Here is a 15232-nt window from a genome sequence, read left to right as displayed (position 1 = left end):
GGAAATACATAGACTGAAGGCTGAAACATTAAAGGAACAGCTAGAAAATATGGAAGATGACAAAAATACAACATACAGAACCCACAGAGAACGTTAAAACAATATCTGATGCTAAAGGGTTATTAGAAAAACAAAACTGATGAAAAACCTGAAAAAAGAAAAGAATAAACAGAACATGATGGATGGATGGATGGATGGATGGATGGATGGATGGATGGATGGATGGATGGATGGATGGATGGATGGATGGATGGATGGATGGATGGATGGATGGATGTCTCTCTGTGACAGTAAAGTAACCCCTCTCCCTCGGTCCCTCTCTGTGTTTTTCCCATCCCCCTCAGGGATCCCCACCCCCATGTTGGAACCCACCCGGCCGTTGCCCACGCTTCCCTCCCGACGGACTCACTCCACCTCGGAATGCCATCCGGACCGGGTCGCCCGGCCGGGTCGGCCGCCCGGCGACCGCCCCGCTCTGCCCGGCAACGGAAAACCCAACATCTGCGACGGGAACTTCAACACCGTGGCGTTCTTCAGAAAGGAACTGTTCGTTTTCAAGGTGAGCCGAACTGAGAACAGAACGGGCCGGACCGGTCCTGCTCCCGACCCAGAGAGATAATGATCCAGAACATTAATTAGCGGACTGAGTCACAGAGGCTGAGTCACAGGATGAGAGATGAAAGGTTAATTAGAGGGAGAGGTGGAGGAATGTGGACGCTGACATTTCCACTAATTACACAAAACTAATAAAACTGATCAAACTGATCTGTCAGGAGGGGCTGCATTATGGGGCTGGGGGGCACAGAGGTCCTCGGTTTGAATCCCAGCCTCACGTCTTCCTGAAGGAGTTTACTTCAACATTTTGGGTCTGAGCCACAGAGAGGAGCTGCTGAGCTAGAGCTCTGCTAATTGTTGAGCTAACTGTACTAGCTGCTGAGGTGAAGCTCTGATAGCTTCTGAACTTTAATTTGCTAACTGCTAAGCTAAGTTATGCTAGCTGCTGAGCTGAAGCTCTGCTAGCTACTCAGCTAAAGATCTGCTAGCTTCATGAGCTAACTTTCTGCTAGCTGCTGATGTGAACCTCTGCCAGCTACTGGGCTAACTCTCTGCTAGCTGCTGATGTGAACCTCTGCCAGCTACTGGGCTAACTCTCTGCTAGCTGCTGATGTGAACCTCTGCCAGCTACTGGGCTAACTCTCTGCTAGCTGCTGATGTGAACCTCTGCCAGCTACTGGGCTAACTCTCTGCTAGCTGCTGATGTGAACCTCTGCCAGCTACTGGGCTAACTCTCTGCTAGCTGCTGATGTGGTTGAAACTAAATGACCTACTTTTCATTTTCTCTGAAACATTGATGAGATCCTGTGTCTCACCACATGAGCAATGCAGCAGCTAGTTTACATCAAAGCTACAGTTAAAGACTTTTATATTAAGTCAAGTCTAATGATTATTAATTTATTGTTTTTAATTTCTACATATTTTTGAGTTCTCTTTGTCTTTCACTGGTCTGCATGTGAGGCAGAGAAATGAAGCTTCATGGTTAATCTATTCTGTTCTGAATTTTCATTCTTTCTTTTTAAAAGTAGGTCAGAATAGTGCAAGAGTAGTCAGGTGATCATTGTGTCAGAGAGAGACAAAAATATTCTTTCTAAGGAAACCCAGCAAAGCATCAAGTCATACACCTGCAACACTCCTCCTGGGCCAATAGGGGGCGACAGTGGAGAGGAAATCTTTGAGTTTTCCAGCCACATATTGACATTTTATAGCATAATCAAGTAACTATCTTACCTTCAGTTGTTATAAAAATGCTATATATCACATATGAAAGAAATTTCCAGATTTAATGCCTTGTAGTTGGGCCTCTGTTACTTTAAAAGCTCCAGCTCCTTCAGGAAGTCTTCCCAACATGGCTCCTCTATTAACCCTTTAACAATGTCTTTACCAGCATTGCACTGACAAGTAGCAGTAATGAACTCAGCAGTTCATTTGCTAATTGCTGCTGGCTAGTCTGAAGGAGCTGAGTGTGGGAGGAGCTGCGCCTCGAAGGTGGAGCTAGGTCCACCCAGGCGTTTTAGCTGAATAGTTGCCATGGGATTTAAAGGATTTCTCAAACATGTACAAAAGAATCAAGGCGACACTCCAGGTTTGTTTTTGATAATTCTATGTTTGAGCAGAGACACAAGAAGAAACAGAAGAACTGAACCAGGATTACTTTCTATGTTATTGGAATGTTAAAGTTAATAGCAGCAGAACAAGACTGAAATACACAGTCTGTTTAAATCTACAGATAAAGGCTAAAGCAACAGTGAGTAAACGTTCCCAATTATCGAGAAATTGCAGAAAATGCATTAATGCAGCAGATAAAGTGTTTAACTCTTAGTGACGGATGGAAGAATAAAAATCTATTCACATGCCTCTGATTTTTAAACTGAATTGTAGAAAAGGTCACAGACTGATCTAGATCTTCGTCTACCTTCAGGATCGCCTGTCACTGAGAATATTCATCTCCTCTGGCAGCCTACCTGTCCACACCTGTCCTCCGTCTGTCAAATACAGGAAGAGACAGGCTGATGCTTCAGCGTGACTTTATTCAAGATAGGAACAGATTAAGGATGAATGTTACATCAGATGTTATAGGAAAACATAGAAATGTGTTCTGATGCTCATCTGGTCACGAGTTTAGGTAAATTCATCCTCACAGGGAACAAAACTTAATTTATAACCTGATTTTTTTATCTTCCAAAGCAAATTTGTGTTTGAGCATCCAGACATGTGCTAACACAATGCCAATCTGGGAAGGGTTCAAAGGTCATCTCCAACGTATCTGAAGTTTTCTGCTGAGAGAAAGATTTTTTCTCAGGTGGAAAACATTTTAGTGTGTTCAATTCTCAGGAAAATTACAAAGGAACCCACAGCTCTGTTAACAATTAGCATGTCAAACATGCTAACTTGGACGCTGCACCAAGAACCACTGAAGGAAACGACTCAAAAACTTCTGAAGACACCGAACGCAACTTCCTTCTTCACCAGATGGAAACTAAATCAGATTTTAGGGATTGCAGGATTTCTTTTTCACCTCTGGCTAAAGTCCACGAGCCATCTCTCCTGGTAGCACTAGGCTACCGCGTTTGTTTGGTTGTATTTACCCAGAATGCCCTTCACTGTAGTCCACTTCTTTTTTTATGGAACGGTCTCCAGTCCACTTGGTGTTCACATATGCATTCAAACCAAACCAGAGTTCACGTCAACCGAACGCAGACCGTTTGTTTACCGTTGCTGATGTTTCTGCTTGTTGTTTCCAGGATCGCTGGTTGTGGCGTCTGAGGAACAACAAGGTCCTGGAGGGTTATCCCATAGAGATCGACCAGTTCTGGAAGGGCCTGCCTCCTCGCATCGATGCTGCCTACGAGAGGTCCGACGGAAAGTTTGTCTTCTTCAAAGGTAGAAGAAATTAAACAGAAACCATGAGATCACTGACAAACACGTCTAGTGGTTCTAGTTGCTATGAATTCAGGACATAAAAAGAACCAGAAATGTAATGACTTTGATATCCAACACATTTCAAGTTTTTTAGTAACTCAATGTTCTTCTTTGTTGCTTAAATCAATGAATAATTCGGGATTTCCTTTGTCCCATTTTTCATATGTTTGTCTTTGGAGACAAATTTCTTGTTTCTAAATTTAGCTATTTTCTCTTTGGGGGATTTGCATGAGATGCCATCTCCCCCTCTACTGCTGTTGTCATCATTTAGTTTATAATTTAGTTGATAATTTCACTTATCACAACACATTTTCCCCATGTTATCAATGCTAAAAACCCACTTGTTTAGCTTTTGAACCATAATAAATGGAATATTGACCAACATATTTAACGTGTTGATGATTTTGATGATGGCACTCGATAAAATGTAATATTCGTTTCTGGTTTCTCAGTTGTATGATGTTTTTATGATGTTTTCTTTTTTTGTTTTTATGATGTAAAGCACTTTGAATTGCCTTGATTCTGAAATGTGCTATGCAAATAAACTTATAATAAATAAACTAAATAATTCTAATAATTCCTTAATGAATATTAAGGAATTATTTACTTAAAATTTGTAAATTAGTTTTGTCTTATTTCAAGTGAACTAAGATGTTTGCACTAGAAACTAGACCAAAAATACTTGGTAAGATTTTGTGTTTGAGTACAGACCTTAGACACAAACATTAAAAAATATCAATCAAGATAAAAAACGTTGATTTGCTCCTTTGTTTTTATTTCAGGTGATAAGTTCTGGGTGTTTAAGGAGGTGAAGGCCGAGCCGGGTTACCCTCAGAGCCTCATGGAGCTGGGCAGCTTCCTCCCCAAAGATGGCATCGATGCCGCCGTCCGCTGGGAGGTCGTCGGGAAAACCTACTTCTTCAAAGGAAACCAGTACTGGCGCTACAATGAGGAGAAGCGGACGGTGGACCCGGGATACCCGAAGCCCATCAGTGTGTGGGATGGAGTCCCCGACTCTCCCCAGGGAGCCTTCACCAGCAGAGAGGGATGTGAGTACCAGCATGATGTCGCTTTTCAATTTGTCTAAATCAGTAGAAATAAAAACCGTCAGCTCAGCCAGGATGAAGCGTTCAGCAGGACACAGCCCTGGTTCAGGTTCTGTAGCTGAACTAAACCCTGGCTTTACAGCCAGTTAAACTGAGGTGGTGTGAAGAACATCAAGCATCAGAAAAATAGACCATCTCCGTAAGATTGCGTCTGCAATCAAAGGTTCATGTATTTAGTTGTTGTTAGGATTGGGTCTGTGTTAGGTTCTGGTACCTGTTGTCTTTTGGACCAAAATGTTGACAGCTTGAATAAATTCAAAGATCTGGAGCTGAAGTTTTTTGGGGTTTTTTGCTGTTACCTTTTAGATTAAATGCAAAATGATGTGTATTTTCTTTTAATAATTAAAAAGTTTACAGTTGGAAAACATTTTTTGTCATTTTTGGATATTCTGCCTCTTTAATCACAAACTGTGAATATTATTTGATTGAAGCTAGTATTTGAAGGTATTTTCAGTTGGGAAATGTCAAGATGTTGAAATCCTACATCAGGTTTTAATGTACTTCAGAGTTTGTTTTAGTCATGTGAGAAGCGCTTCTCTACACCTGCAGGGAAACGGCTTCCTAAGAGCTCCTCAAATATCACAGAAACTGTGAAATTAAGACAATAAAGACATTAAGCCTCAGATCATCTGAATATAGCAAAATGTTTCAAACTGAAGTGATTCAAACAGACAAGACAAGTTCATGTTCAGAAGATATTTGAGTTTTGGCTTATTATTACTTTAACTTGATTTATGTTCTCTCAGATGTTAAACCAATGCTGCTCCTCTTTATACCTCTGATAGTCTGTCGGGTTAAAAAGTCGCATAGGGGGCGTGCCGTGGTGGCGTAGTGGTTAGCGCGACCCGTATTTGGAGGCCTTGAGTCCTCGACGCGGCCGTCGCGGGTTCGACTCCCAGACCTGACGACATTTGCCGAAAGTCTTCCCCCCTCTCCTTCCACGTTTCCTGTCAGCCTGCTGTCATATAAGGGACACTAGAGCCCACAAAAGACCCGCTGGAGGGGTAAAAAAAAAAAAAAGTCGCATAGAGAGATGTTGGGACTTGGGGTCATAGTTCAGGAACACTTGAGCTTTTGAGATGCTAATCAGCTACTCCCAGTTGTAAAAACAATTCCTTGTTGCCTTGGTTATGAATTTTTGTTTTCATAACCTTGTAAAAGCAAAAATCCTCAACATCCAGGAGGGAATGATCATCGAACCAAAGAAATTAAGTCAAAGCAGGTTTATTTACATAGCACATTTTAGCAACTGGTCAATTCAAAGCGCTTCACATGGTTAAAAACATAACACAAAAAACAAATAAAAAAGAAACATTATACAGACGACATAAAGACAAAAGTTGTAATCCAGACCAGAGATAATGAGTGTTCTGGTTGTTAATCAAAGGCAGCTAGAGGTTTTTAACCTCGAGTCAGATGAACAAACTGTTCCCTCAAGGACTACCCAATAACTTTCTGCAAAATTTAGTTAAAATACAAAGGTTCCTTCATTGTCAGCTTGATCACATCCGCTGAAAATCTGTGGCTAAATGGTCCAGTTTTCACAATTTCCTGGCCTAAATCAGAGCAATGGCTGGCTGAACTGAAACAGACACATCAGATTTGTCCACGTTTACGTCTCAATAGCTTCAATAAATAAGACCTAGCCCTGAATTTACCTGCTCTCCGTTTATGTCGTTCATCACCCTCTACCATCCGCACCATTATCCCACCCCCACCTTCCTCAGATCACACCTACTTCTACAGGGGGAAGGAGTACTGGAGGTTCGACAACCAGAAGCTGACGGTGGAGCCTGGATATCCAAAGTCCATTTTACAAGACTGGATGGGCTGCTACCAGTCCGAGATGGAGCGCTCCGGCAGCAACCGCGGAGACCGGCAGCTGCCCCTTGACGACGTGGACGTCATCGTGACCATCAACGACGTCCCCACGACCGTCAACGCCATCGCCGTGGTGATACCATGCATCCTGTCGCTCTGCATCCTGGTGCTGATCTATACCATTTTCCAGTTTAAGAGCAAAGGAGCGCAGCAGAACACGATCATGCAGCATTATTACAAATACCCGGTTCAGGAGTGGGTATGACAGGGGACCAGAACCCCAAAGCTGTCGTTATTTTCAGCCAACAGAACTGGACCGAAAGATTCTGCTAGCTGGAGAGAAAAGATCTGAACTTTGAGACAAAGAGTTTAAAAGAAATGTTCATATTTGGGGATGTTAAAACCAAACAGAGTTGACAGTAAAATAAAGTCCAGAGTGATGTGGAGCGAGTTTGTCTTCATCTCTTTTTGGACGCTGGAAGTTCTTGCTGGACCAACAACAAACCTGTTTCCTCTCAGAGAAAATAAGAGGCAGAAAACATCTCCCAGTTGGAAACTACCTTTAGACTTTACATGAGAACTGCTTCAGTTATAAAGTTAGGTCAAACTTAAGTAAGAAAAAAAAAACATTTAAAATTAAACTTGAAAATAAAAGATAGGTAGAAAGGCCATAACAAAAAGTAAACCAAGGAGCTCTCTGGATCACAGAACTCTGTTTTCAGTTATACTGGGATGGAAAACTGTTTTGATCTCTTTTTTTTACTAAACAATACAATACCAACTCACCACAGCTCATAACATAAAACTCTTTTTTTTAGTCACACAGTAACAGAATCACTGATTTTCGTAGATGGATTGTTACAGAAGTAGAGACACTTCTTATGTCTGTCTAAAGCTGACGGAAGCTGAGGTTTATAATTATCAGTCTGATAGAAGATAAAAGCCTCCAATGTTTACAAATTGCTGTTTAGGATTAAATGAAACCTAAAGATTCCCAAACATCTCCTCTCTGCTGCCATGACATCCAACACAACAACATCCACAGTCTGGTCACCAGATAAGGCTGCTAAAGATTGATTGTTAAAAGATTCAGCACCTTCAGACGCTCACTTCTCCAAAATCAGCACAGCCACAACTCAACCACTGCAGCAGTAACAGCATCACTTAATCTATGTTGATGCTTCACTCACATCAGCATGCTGAATTCTTGAAAATAAAAGATTGAAAAGGAATAAAGTACCCTGCACCTTATAACATGAAATAATGGAACAAACCACAAAAATAATTTTTATTTATTTATTTACTTTTTTATTTATTTAATGTATGTTTATTTATATATAACACTTTTCTGCATGAGTTTATTTATAAAGCACATTTACAACAACCTCTGCTGACCAAAATGCTTCACAATCATTACAACTTCACAGGTACATAAACAAAAAACGAAATAAAATTAAGATTGATAAAAATATTAATAAATAATAATAAAAGTGGCAGCACAATACCAAGAAAATAATAATACAATAATAGAAATAAAAACCAAGACGTACTTAATTCCAATTGCAGCAATTACCCAAAAACGCAAATCAATTAATTATTAATTTTTCCCTGTTTTTTTTCTACACAATTTCCTGTTTGGATTTTGGATCCAGTTTTTTCCCAGTTTCATCTTTACGGGTTTATTTGGTTTTAAATTCATGAGTTGCTTTTTTAAGTGTCAATGCAGGAGTTTGTTATTGATGCGCCATTTATTCACACTCTGCTGATTTATTCATTCTCCTCTGTTTGCTTTATGGTTCCTAAATCTGCAGCTTCTAGTAATATTAACTTGCATTTAACCATTAACCATTTGTTTTGTATAAAACCAAATGCAGGTTTTTTTGTCCAAACCTGCATTTCTTTTCTCTCTGGAAACAATAACAATAGTTCCAGATCTGGACTAAAAGAATCATTCCTGCATGTTAAAACCTCAACCAAACCATCAAACATGACAGGAAGTTGTTTTTCAATTTTAACTCACTGCCGATAAATTAAAAAAAACTTACTGGCAGGCTTTTATTGATAATACGCACAATAGCATCTATAAAAAATGTAATTATTTCTAGCTAAACAATACGGTAGCTTTTACATTTATTACTTTATGTTTTGTGCTTTTTTGGTGATAAATAAGGTTCTGAATACACATAGACTTGATTACATTTGTGCCATTCTGCATCTGCAAACTTCAGGAGGAATTTGATGATCTGACTGAATCAAAGCGTTCATGGATCCTGGTGCTGTTTGAACAGGAAGTGAAGGTGCTAGTGTGTTAGCATGTTAGCACGCAAGCGTCATCTCAATGAGAACAATTTTAATCCAAACGTTTGATACTTTTTGGTGGTTTTCATTTAAAATGTTTGACAATTTACGTCAGCAGCAGATTCTTTTTCACATTTAAAATGATTAATTTTGACCGTGTTGCTGCTCCAGATGCAGCTGAGTTCCAGTTCTTTCCTGAAATCAGACACTCTCAGGGTGCTCTGGTGTTTTCTAACTCAGCTGGGGTTGCAGAGGCAGCGAATTTCAGAAAAGCAGATTTAAGGCGTTATGTAACGCCGCAGCATCACTGCAGTTTGAACTATAAGGCATGCTTTATTTAAACGCCCAAGCTGTTGATATAAATGGTGTTACCTCTCTGAGGTGATGCACACTGAGGATAATTGGTCTCCCAGAGAGATTTTAGGAGTTCACTGCTTTCCATTTCTGGTTTGAAATCTCCATTAACAGTCCAGAACTTTGCTGTTTTCTTTGAGTCATAAAGAATTTTTACCTCAGAAAATGATCTGGTTCATCCCCCTTCATGAGAGGCTGTTAAACCCTGATCTGTTCCTCTTTCACCAACATCACTGCTCTGCTGGGATTTCATGTATTCCAGCTTTTCTCAGCCTCTTTTGCTTCAGATCTGCTCAGAGTTCTGCAGAACAGTTTGACCAAACTAAGAAAAATCTGTTTTTTATTGGAATAAACATGCAGTTTTTAGCTTTTCTTTGCTCTCTGAAGAGTCAGTGGGTGATGAAGGTTCTGAAGGAAATCAGAAATCAACTTTTTTTCTTTGATTTGACACATTTTGAAAAATAAATCCAATATTCTAGTGTTGATCATCATTATTGATCCTTTTCAACTCCAAACCCAAAAAGTTACATAGAAGGCAAAACAATATTTATTATATTTAGAAAAGTAGTCAAATCATAATGATGATGAACTATTAAAGAAAATTCAAAATAATTTTATAATAGCACAAGATGAATTATAAATTCAAGATGATTTGTAGCAGGGATTAAATTTCCTCACTATAAAATTTATTTATAACATGACATAGAATAATATTTCTATCTTTATTATTACTACTCAGTGTCTTAATTCAATTATTTGTTTTTATTCTGAATATTATGTGATTCAGTTTGTTGTAAAAATACTAGAGACATCTTTATTTTGCATTAATTTAGCCAAACTTATTACTACTTACGTGTTGCTTCCTGTTCTTTTTCTCTTCTGTCATCAGATTCAACTCTTAGCCTGCAGCCGTCAGTCTAATGAATTCCAGCTAGCCTCATTAGCTCTTAGCTTGCTAGCCTTTCCAGCTAATGTTTATAACCTCCAAGGTTTCCAAAGACATTTTTGCCAAAATTAAACAAAATTTGTCCTAAAAATGAAAATTTGTGCAGATATTTACATCAAACTTCAGACATCTGAATTTTTTAGGCAGTTTAAATATTTGCAAGAAAGAAAAGTTCCTAATTTCTGGATTATGAATGTGTTCATAACTTTGTGCAAGCTGCACAAATAGAAAATTACAAAATATTCATACCCCTTGAACTTTTTTCCCACTTTGTGGCATTATAACGGCCACCAACTTCGATTTATTTTGTGGGCCAGACAAAATGCTCCATAACAGTTTACATTAATTCATAGATAAAAATCTGAAAAGTGCAGCCTGTATCTGTTTTCAGTTAATCCTTTGTTGGCAGCAGCTCCAGCTGTACAAGAAAAAAGTCAGACTCTGGTCCCGATTCTTGACCTGGTGGTTTTCCAGTGTTCTCCTCACAACGCCTGACACGTTGTTGGAGCGTCGCTTCTGTTTCTCGTTGTGCAGAAAACTTTTTTTGCAGGTTTAAACTATATAAAGTGCAGCTTAAATTGCAGTGACCTTTAGAGTTGTGAGAGTTAAGATGCCACTTTCCATAATGGCTAATAATAATAAAAAACCTCATTGAGATCTACAATCTCTGTTTAAAGGTGGACATGGCAAAATAGCATCACCGTTTTTTGGGGGGGGTTAAATAATCGGCTGAGAAAAAATAAATATTCATTCATCTGATTCATGTTTTTTTATCTTTAGGCAGAAAATATTGGAGTTTGTACATATTTACTGAGATTTACAGAAAAGCAGATTACTGTGTATTTCAGCAAATGTCTGTTTGTGGAAAATAAAGAAAAGTACTTGAAGAAAATATTCTGTAGTGATTGCATTGTTCATGTACTGGACATAATAGAGAAAATATGTATAAATGAGATTTTTGTAAGTAGTATATAAGCTTTGTGGGTTTTTCAGGAAGAACTGGGCCAAACTGCTGGTTCTGGATGGTTGTATTGGGCAGATAACAGACACTCCCATGTGACCAGAGTCCAGTCATTTTGACCTCAGTCTCCTGACGTTCTGGAAAGTTCAACTCACAAAGCTGAAAGCAAATAGTTCAAAACAGCAGCAAGCAACTGAAAAACTCATTATTTTCTAGATTTTACTCAGCTCATTCAGAGAAAACTATTATTTAATGCAATAAAAGCAAACATGGAAAGACATGGATTAACAAAAGGCTGCACAGATGTTTGCATGATTAAATTTTATTGCGGTGGGGGGCCTGCCACGTTGAGCGAGGAACCCGTTACGACTGCTTGCAGTTCTAGTTTACTTGAACTTCTTTTCTTTTTGGAAATTGGAGAGGTACGCTTCGTTTTAATTTTTAGTTTACATGAAATGAACAAGATTAATATTTTCAAACAGAATGAGGAAAAACTTTTTAAAAAGATGCAAAAAGAGATTTACTAACAAAACAGATGTTCAAACTGAAAAGAGATCAAGTGTAATCATTAGTTGAATTATTTTTGTCAACTTCCTCCACAGTCAGTTTTCCTGATGATGCAAGATAATCTGCTGGAAAACCCAGAGTTGGTTTTTAACCTGCTGTTGCCTTTAGTTTTTATTCCTGTCTTTGATTATTAAAACGCAGAAAAACATTTCAGATGTTCAGACTTTTTACTGCTGATTCATCTGAAAGATTTAGAAAAACTCAGTTGAATTTTCTTAAAAAATATTTTTCTGTAAATAATGTTTGACTTTTGTTTGTTTCTTTAACAATGGGTTGATTCGCTAAACAAAATCTGATCTCGATTTTTGACTCAAAATAATGAAGCATTTTTGAAATCCAGTTTCATCTCAAGTTCTGTAAATACAAAAAATATGTTTTTGAACATCTTTTTAGTATTATTTCTGTCATTTGCTGCATGTCAGATGAACAACCATGTTTCTGTTTCCAATTTATGGTTTATTTTTGAAGGATTTTATTCTGAAAAATGAAAACGGTTTCTATCTCTTTGAGTTTGTTCGGCACCGATTCTGTACGACATCACCATGTTCTAAAAAATGTCAATAAAAGACTTCATCACTTAAAATGAAAGCCTGTGTCTTTGGGTGACTGGATTTAGCTCCTCAATATGAAATAGTTTTACTTTTTTAGTTTACCTGCTGAACGGTAACATGTTGTTTCACCTTAAACTGGCTCCTTTCTGTGTGGAAGAGCAGTAGCTCTAGTCTGTCCTGGATGACCAAGCTCCAATCTGTAAGGGAGAGTCCAGCCACCCTGCAGAGGAAACTGCAATCATAAACTGTGGCTTTCAGCTCTCTATTCACCACAACACTCCAGTAAGGCTCCCTCTTTTCCCCACGTGCAGCACCAATCTGCCTGTTGGTCTAAAAAATGAAAGTATTTTCTATATATCAAACTATTATTAGTGGTGTTTTCCACAGATCAAAATTCCTTGAACTATGTTGTTTTTTTGGTGACTGAATGATGGCAACAACTTCTCAGAGGTTCTAACAGTTTATATGCATCAATTTCTGTAGCTTTTTGTTTTATATTAAATATTTATTGTTTTCATTTATAGATCAAGCCAACCAGCTCTATAATGAGAGATCACAAAAAAGTAAAAAGAATGGAATGAATGAGAATCAAGTTGACAAAGTTCAGTCACTTTATACCTCCATCTTTATTACAGGTTTATTCTGATCTGTGCAGAGAAAAATAAAACCTGTTAATCAGTGAGTTTTATGGCAGCTCAAAGGTTGAATTCTGGACTCTACATTAACACAACCTCAAACAGATCTGAACTTAAGCAGGAATCAGTTTGTGATCGTTGGTTCCTGCAGAGAGACGATCAGATTCACCTTCAGACCAAACTAGCAGCTTCCTCTCAGTGAGTCCAGCTGCAGGACAGAAAAGTGGAAACCTCCAACTCTGCTGCTTCAAGTTGCTCACACTGGAGGTGAGTTGGACCAAGAACACTCAGAGTCACTTTGAGGGAAGTTAGTAGAGGAGGGAGGGAGCCGTGACTGACTGGACCTTCTGTGTTTTCAGCTTCACTCAGAGACAAAATGGCTTCCAGATCAGAGGAGGATCTCTGCTGTCCGGTCTGTCAGGACGTCTTTAAGGATCCGGTTGTTCTGTCATGTAGCCACAGCTTCTGTAAGGAATGTCTGAAGAACTGGTGGAGAGAGAAACCAGCAAGAGAGTGTCCAGTTTGCAAGAGGAAATCTTCAAGGTTGGAACCACCCTGTAATCTGGTTCTGGAGAGACTCTGTGAATCATTCCTACAGCAGAGAAACCAAAAACTTTCAGAAAGTCTCTGCAGTCTGCACTCTGAGAAACTCAAACTCTTCTGTCTGAACCATCAACACCCAGTGTGTCTTGTATGCAGAGATTCAGAAAAACACATCAACCACAAATTCAGACCCATCAATGAAGCTGCTCAGCAACACAGAGAGAGTCTGGAAACATCTCTGAAACTTTTAAAGAAGAAACTGGAGCTGAAGAAGGAAGTTAAAGAGAAGTTTGATCAGACAACAGAACACATGAAGGTCCAGGCCCGACACACAGAGAGGCAGATTGTTGAGCAGTTTAAGAAGCTTCATCAGTTTCTAGCAGAGGAAGAGGAGGCCAGGCTGGCTGCACTGAGGGAGGAAGAGGAGCAGAAGAGAGGGATGATGAAGGAGAAGATGGAGGCTCTGAGCAGAGAGATAGCAGCTCTTTCAGACACAGTCAGAGCCACAGAGAAGGAGCTGAGAGCTGCAGACGTCTCATTCCTGCACAACTACAAGGCTGCAGTGGAAAGAGTCCAGTGCTGCCCCCTGCTGGAGGATCCACAGCTGCCCTCAGGAGCTCTGATAGACCAGGCCAAACATCTGGGCAACCTGGCCTTCAACATCTGGAGCGACATGATGACCAGGGTGTCTTACACCCCCATCGTCCTGGATCCAAACACGGCGAATCCGATATTAATCCTGTCTGAAGATCTGACTGGTGTGACTGTAGGAGAGGAACAGCAGCTTCCTCATAATCCAGAGAGATTTGATCACTGGTGGTCTGTCCTGAGCTCTCAGGGTTTTAACTCAGGGAACCACCGCTGGGATGTTGATGTTGGAGATGGTAGAGCCTGGATGCTTGGTGTTTTACCACAGTCAGTCCAGAGGAAAGGAGAGATTCTGTCTGGACGGTTGGCTTTACAGTTCTATAAGGGTAAATACATAGCACGTTCTCCAGCAGCTCCTCTCATAGATCTATCTGTCCAGAAAAATATCCAGAGGATCAGAGTGAATCTGGACTATGACAGAGGAAAGCTGTGGTTCACTGATCTAGATACTAACACACACATTCACATCTTCACACACACCTTCACTGACAAGATGTTTCCATACATCATCACTGCAGATAAAGTAAAAATCCTGCCGATGAAGATCTCAGTGGTCAAATACAAGCTATGATGTTCTCAGCATGAAGAACACAAAGTCTAATGAAACCTGATTGGTCAGGATGCAGGTGTGCTGATCCTGAACAGGTGAGGACAGTGGAAAGCTCTGCTGATGGAAACAAACTGTAACAGATAGATTATTTAAAGTAAATTAAGAATTTTCTAAATTAAGTATGACACAGATTGTTTATGGATGTTTGTCTGTTTTGATTAGTATTTTTGTTGTTTTGTTTTGTTTGATGGTATTTGCACTTTGTAATGTTTTGGGGGGGGGGGTTTGTTGTACCTCTTGGGCTGCCGTAATTAATGAGGGCGGGCCCTTTAAAAGCTGGTAGAATCTCATGTCAATCAACGACTTGAACTGTCAATCTGAGCAGCATGCAGAAATCAAGTGTTCCCCAGTGAAAGCAGCGAGGTACGTTTTGTTTTGTTGTTTGTATTGTAAGTTTATGTTTGTATTTTAATATTTGTATATGTTTTAGTTTTCACGGTGACTGTGGTGACTGTGGTGACGAATCACCCGAAGAAAAAATAAAAACGCTAAATTCACCCGTCGAGACTGGCTGGATAAATTCAACTGCTGGGGAGCTGCTACACAAACTTAGATCCAAACATCCAGACTGATGGATGAAGTTTTGTTTTCTTAAAAGAAGAACTCTGCTTCCGCTCAGCTCTTTAGGTTCCATCAGGTTTAACTCTGGACTTTGATTAGGCCATTGCAGCACCTTGATTCTGCTCCCTCAGAGATACACTATATTGCCAAAAGT

At 39.5% G+C, this 15232-nt stretch overlaps 2 protein-coding genes across 3 annotated transcripts in view; both read left to right on the top strand.

The window, feature by feature from the left end:
• Positions 1-12118, top strand: part of mmp24 (matrix metallopeptidase 24) — a 30412-nt gene extending 18294 nt beyond the window's left edge. The window contains exons 7-10 of the mRNA XM_032550538.1: positions 345-559; positions 3300-3438; positions 4260-4526; positions 6311-12118. Of these exons, the coding sequence (XP_032406429.1) occupies positions 345-559; positions 3300-3438; positions 4260-4526; positions 6311-6669 (980 nt within the window). The 3' untranslated portion in view covers positions 6670-12118. The remainder of the gene's footprint in view (positions 1-344; positions 560-3299; positions 3439-4259; positions 4527-6310) is intronic.
• LOC116711154 (nuclear factor 7, brain-like) lies at positions 2766-14584 on the top strand. 2 transcript variants are annotated; one of them, XM_032550539.1, is made up of 2 exons: positions 2766-2805; positions 13076-14584. In XM_032550539.1, exons 1-2 carry the CDS (start codon positions 2781-2783, stop codon positions 14476-14478), a joined length of 1428 nt encoding a protein of 475 aa, XP_032406430.1. In that variant the 5' UTR covers positions 2766-2780; the 3' UTR covers positions 14479-14584. The 2 variants fall into 2 exon arrangements, with proteins under 2 accessions (XP_032406430.1, XP_032406431.1); XM_032550540.1 differs by lacking the exon at positions 2766-2805 and adding an exon at positions 12748-12983.
• Positions 14585-15232: the final 648 nt, after the last annotated feature.

The sequence above is a fragment of the Xiphophorus hellerii genome, chromosome 20 (genome assembly GCF_003331165.1).
Source record: "Xiphophorus hellerii strain 12219 chromosome 20, Xiphophorus_hellerii-4.1, whole genome shotgun sequence".
Taxonomy (NCBI): domain Eukaryota; kingdom Metazoa; phylum Chordata; class Actinopteri; order Cyprinodontiformes; family Poeciliidae; genus Xiphophorus; species Xiphophorus hellerii.
Note: the sequence above shows the minus strand (reverse complement) of the source record. Positions and strands in the feature narration are given on the sequence as shown.

Coding starts and splice junctions, on each gene's coding strand:
- LOC116711154 (XM_032550539.1), top strand. CDS start 2,781: ATGCCAATCTGGGAAGGGTTCAAAG. Junction 2,806..13,075: donor AATCTGGGAAGGGTTCAAAG/GTCATCTCCAAC, acceptor CTGTGTTTTCAG/CTTCACTCAGAGACAAAATG.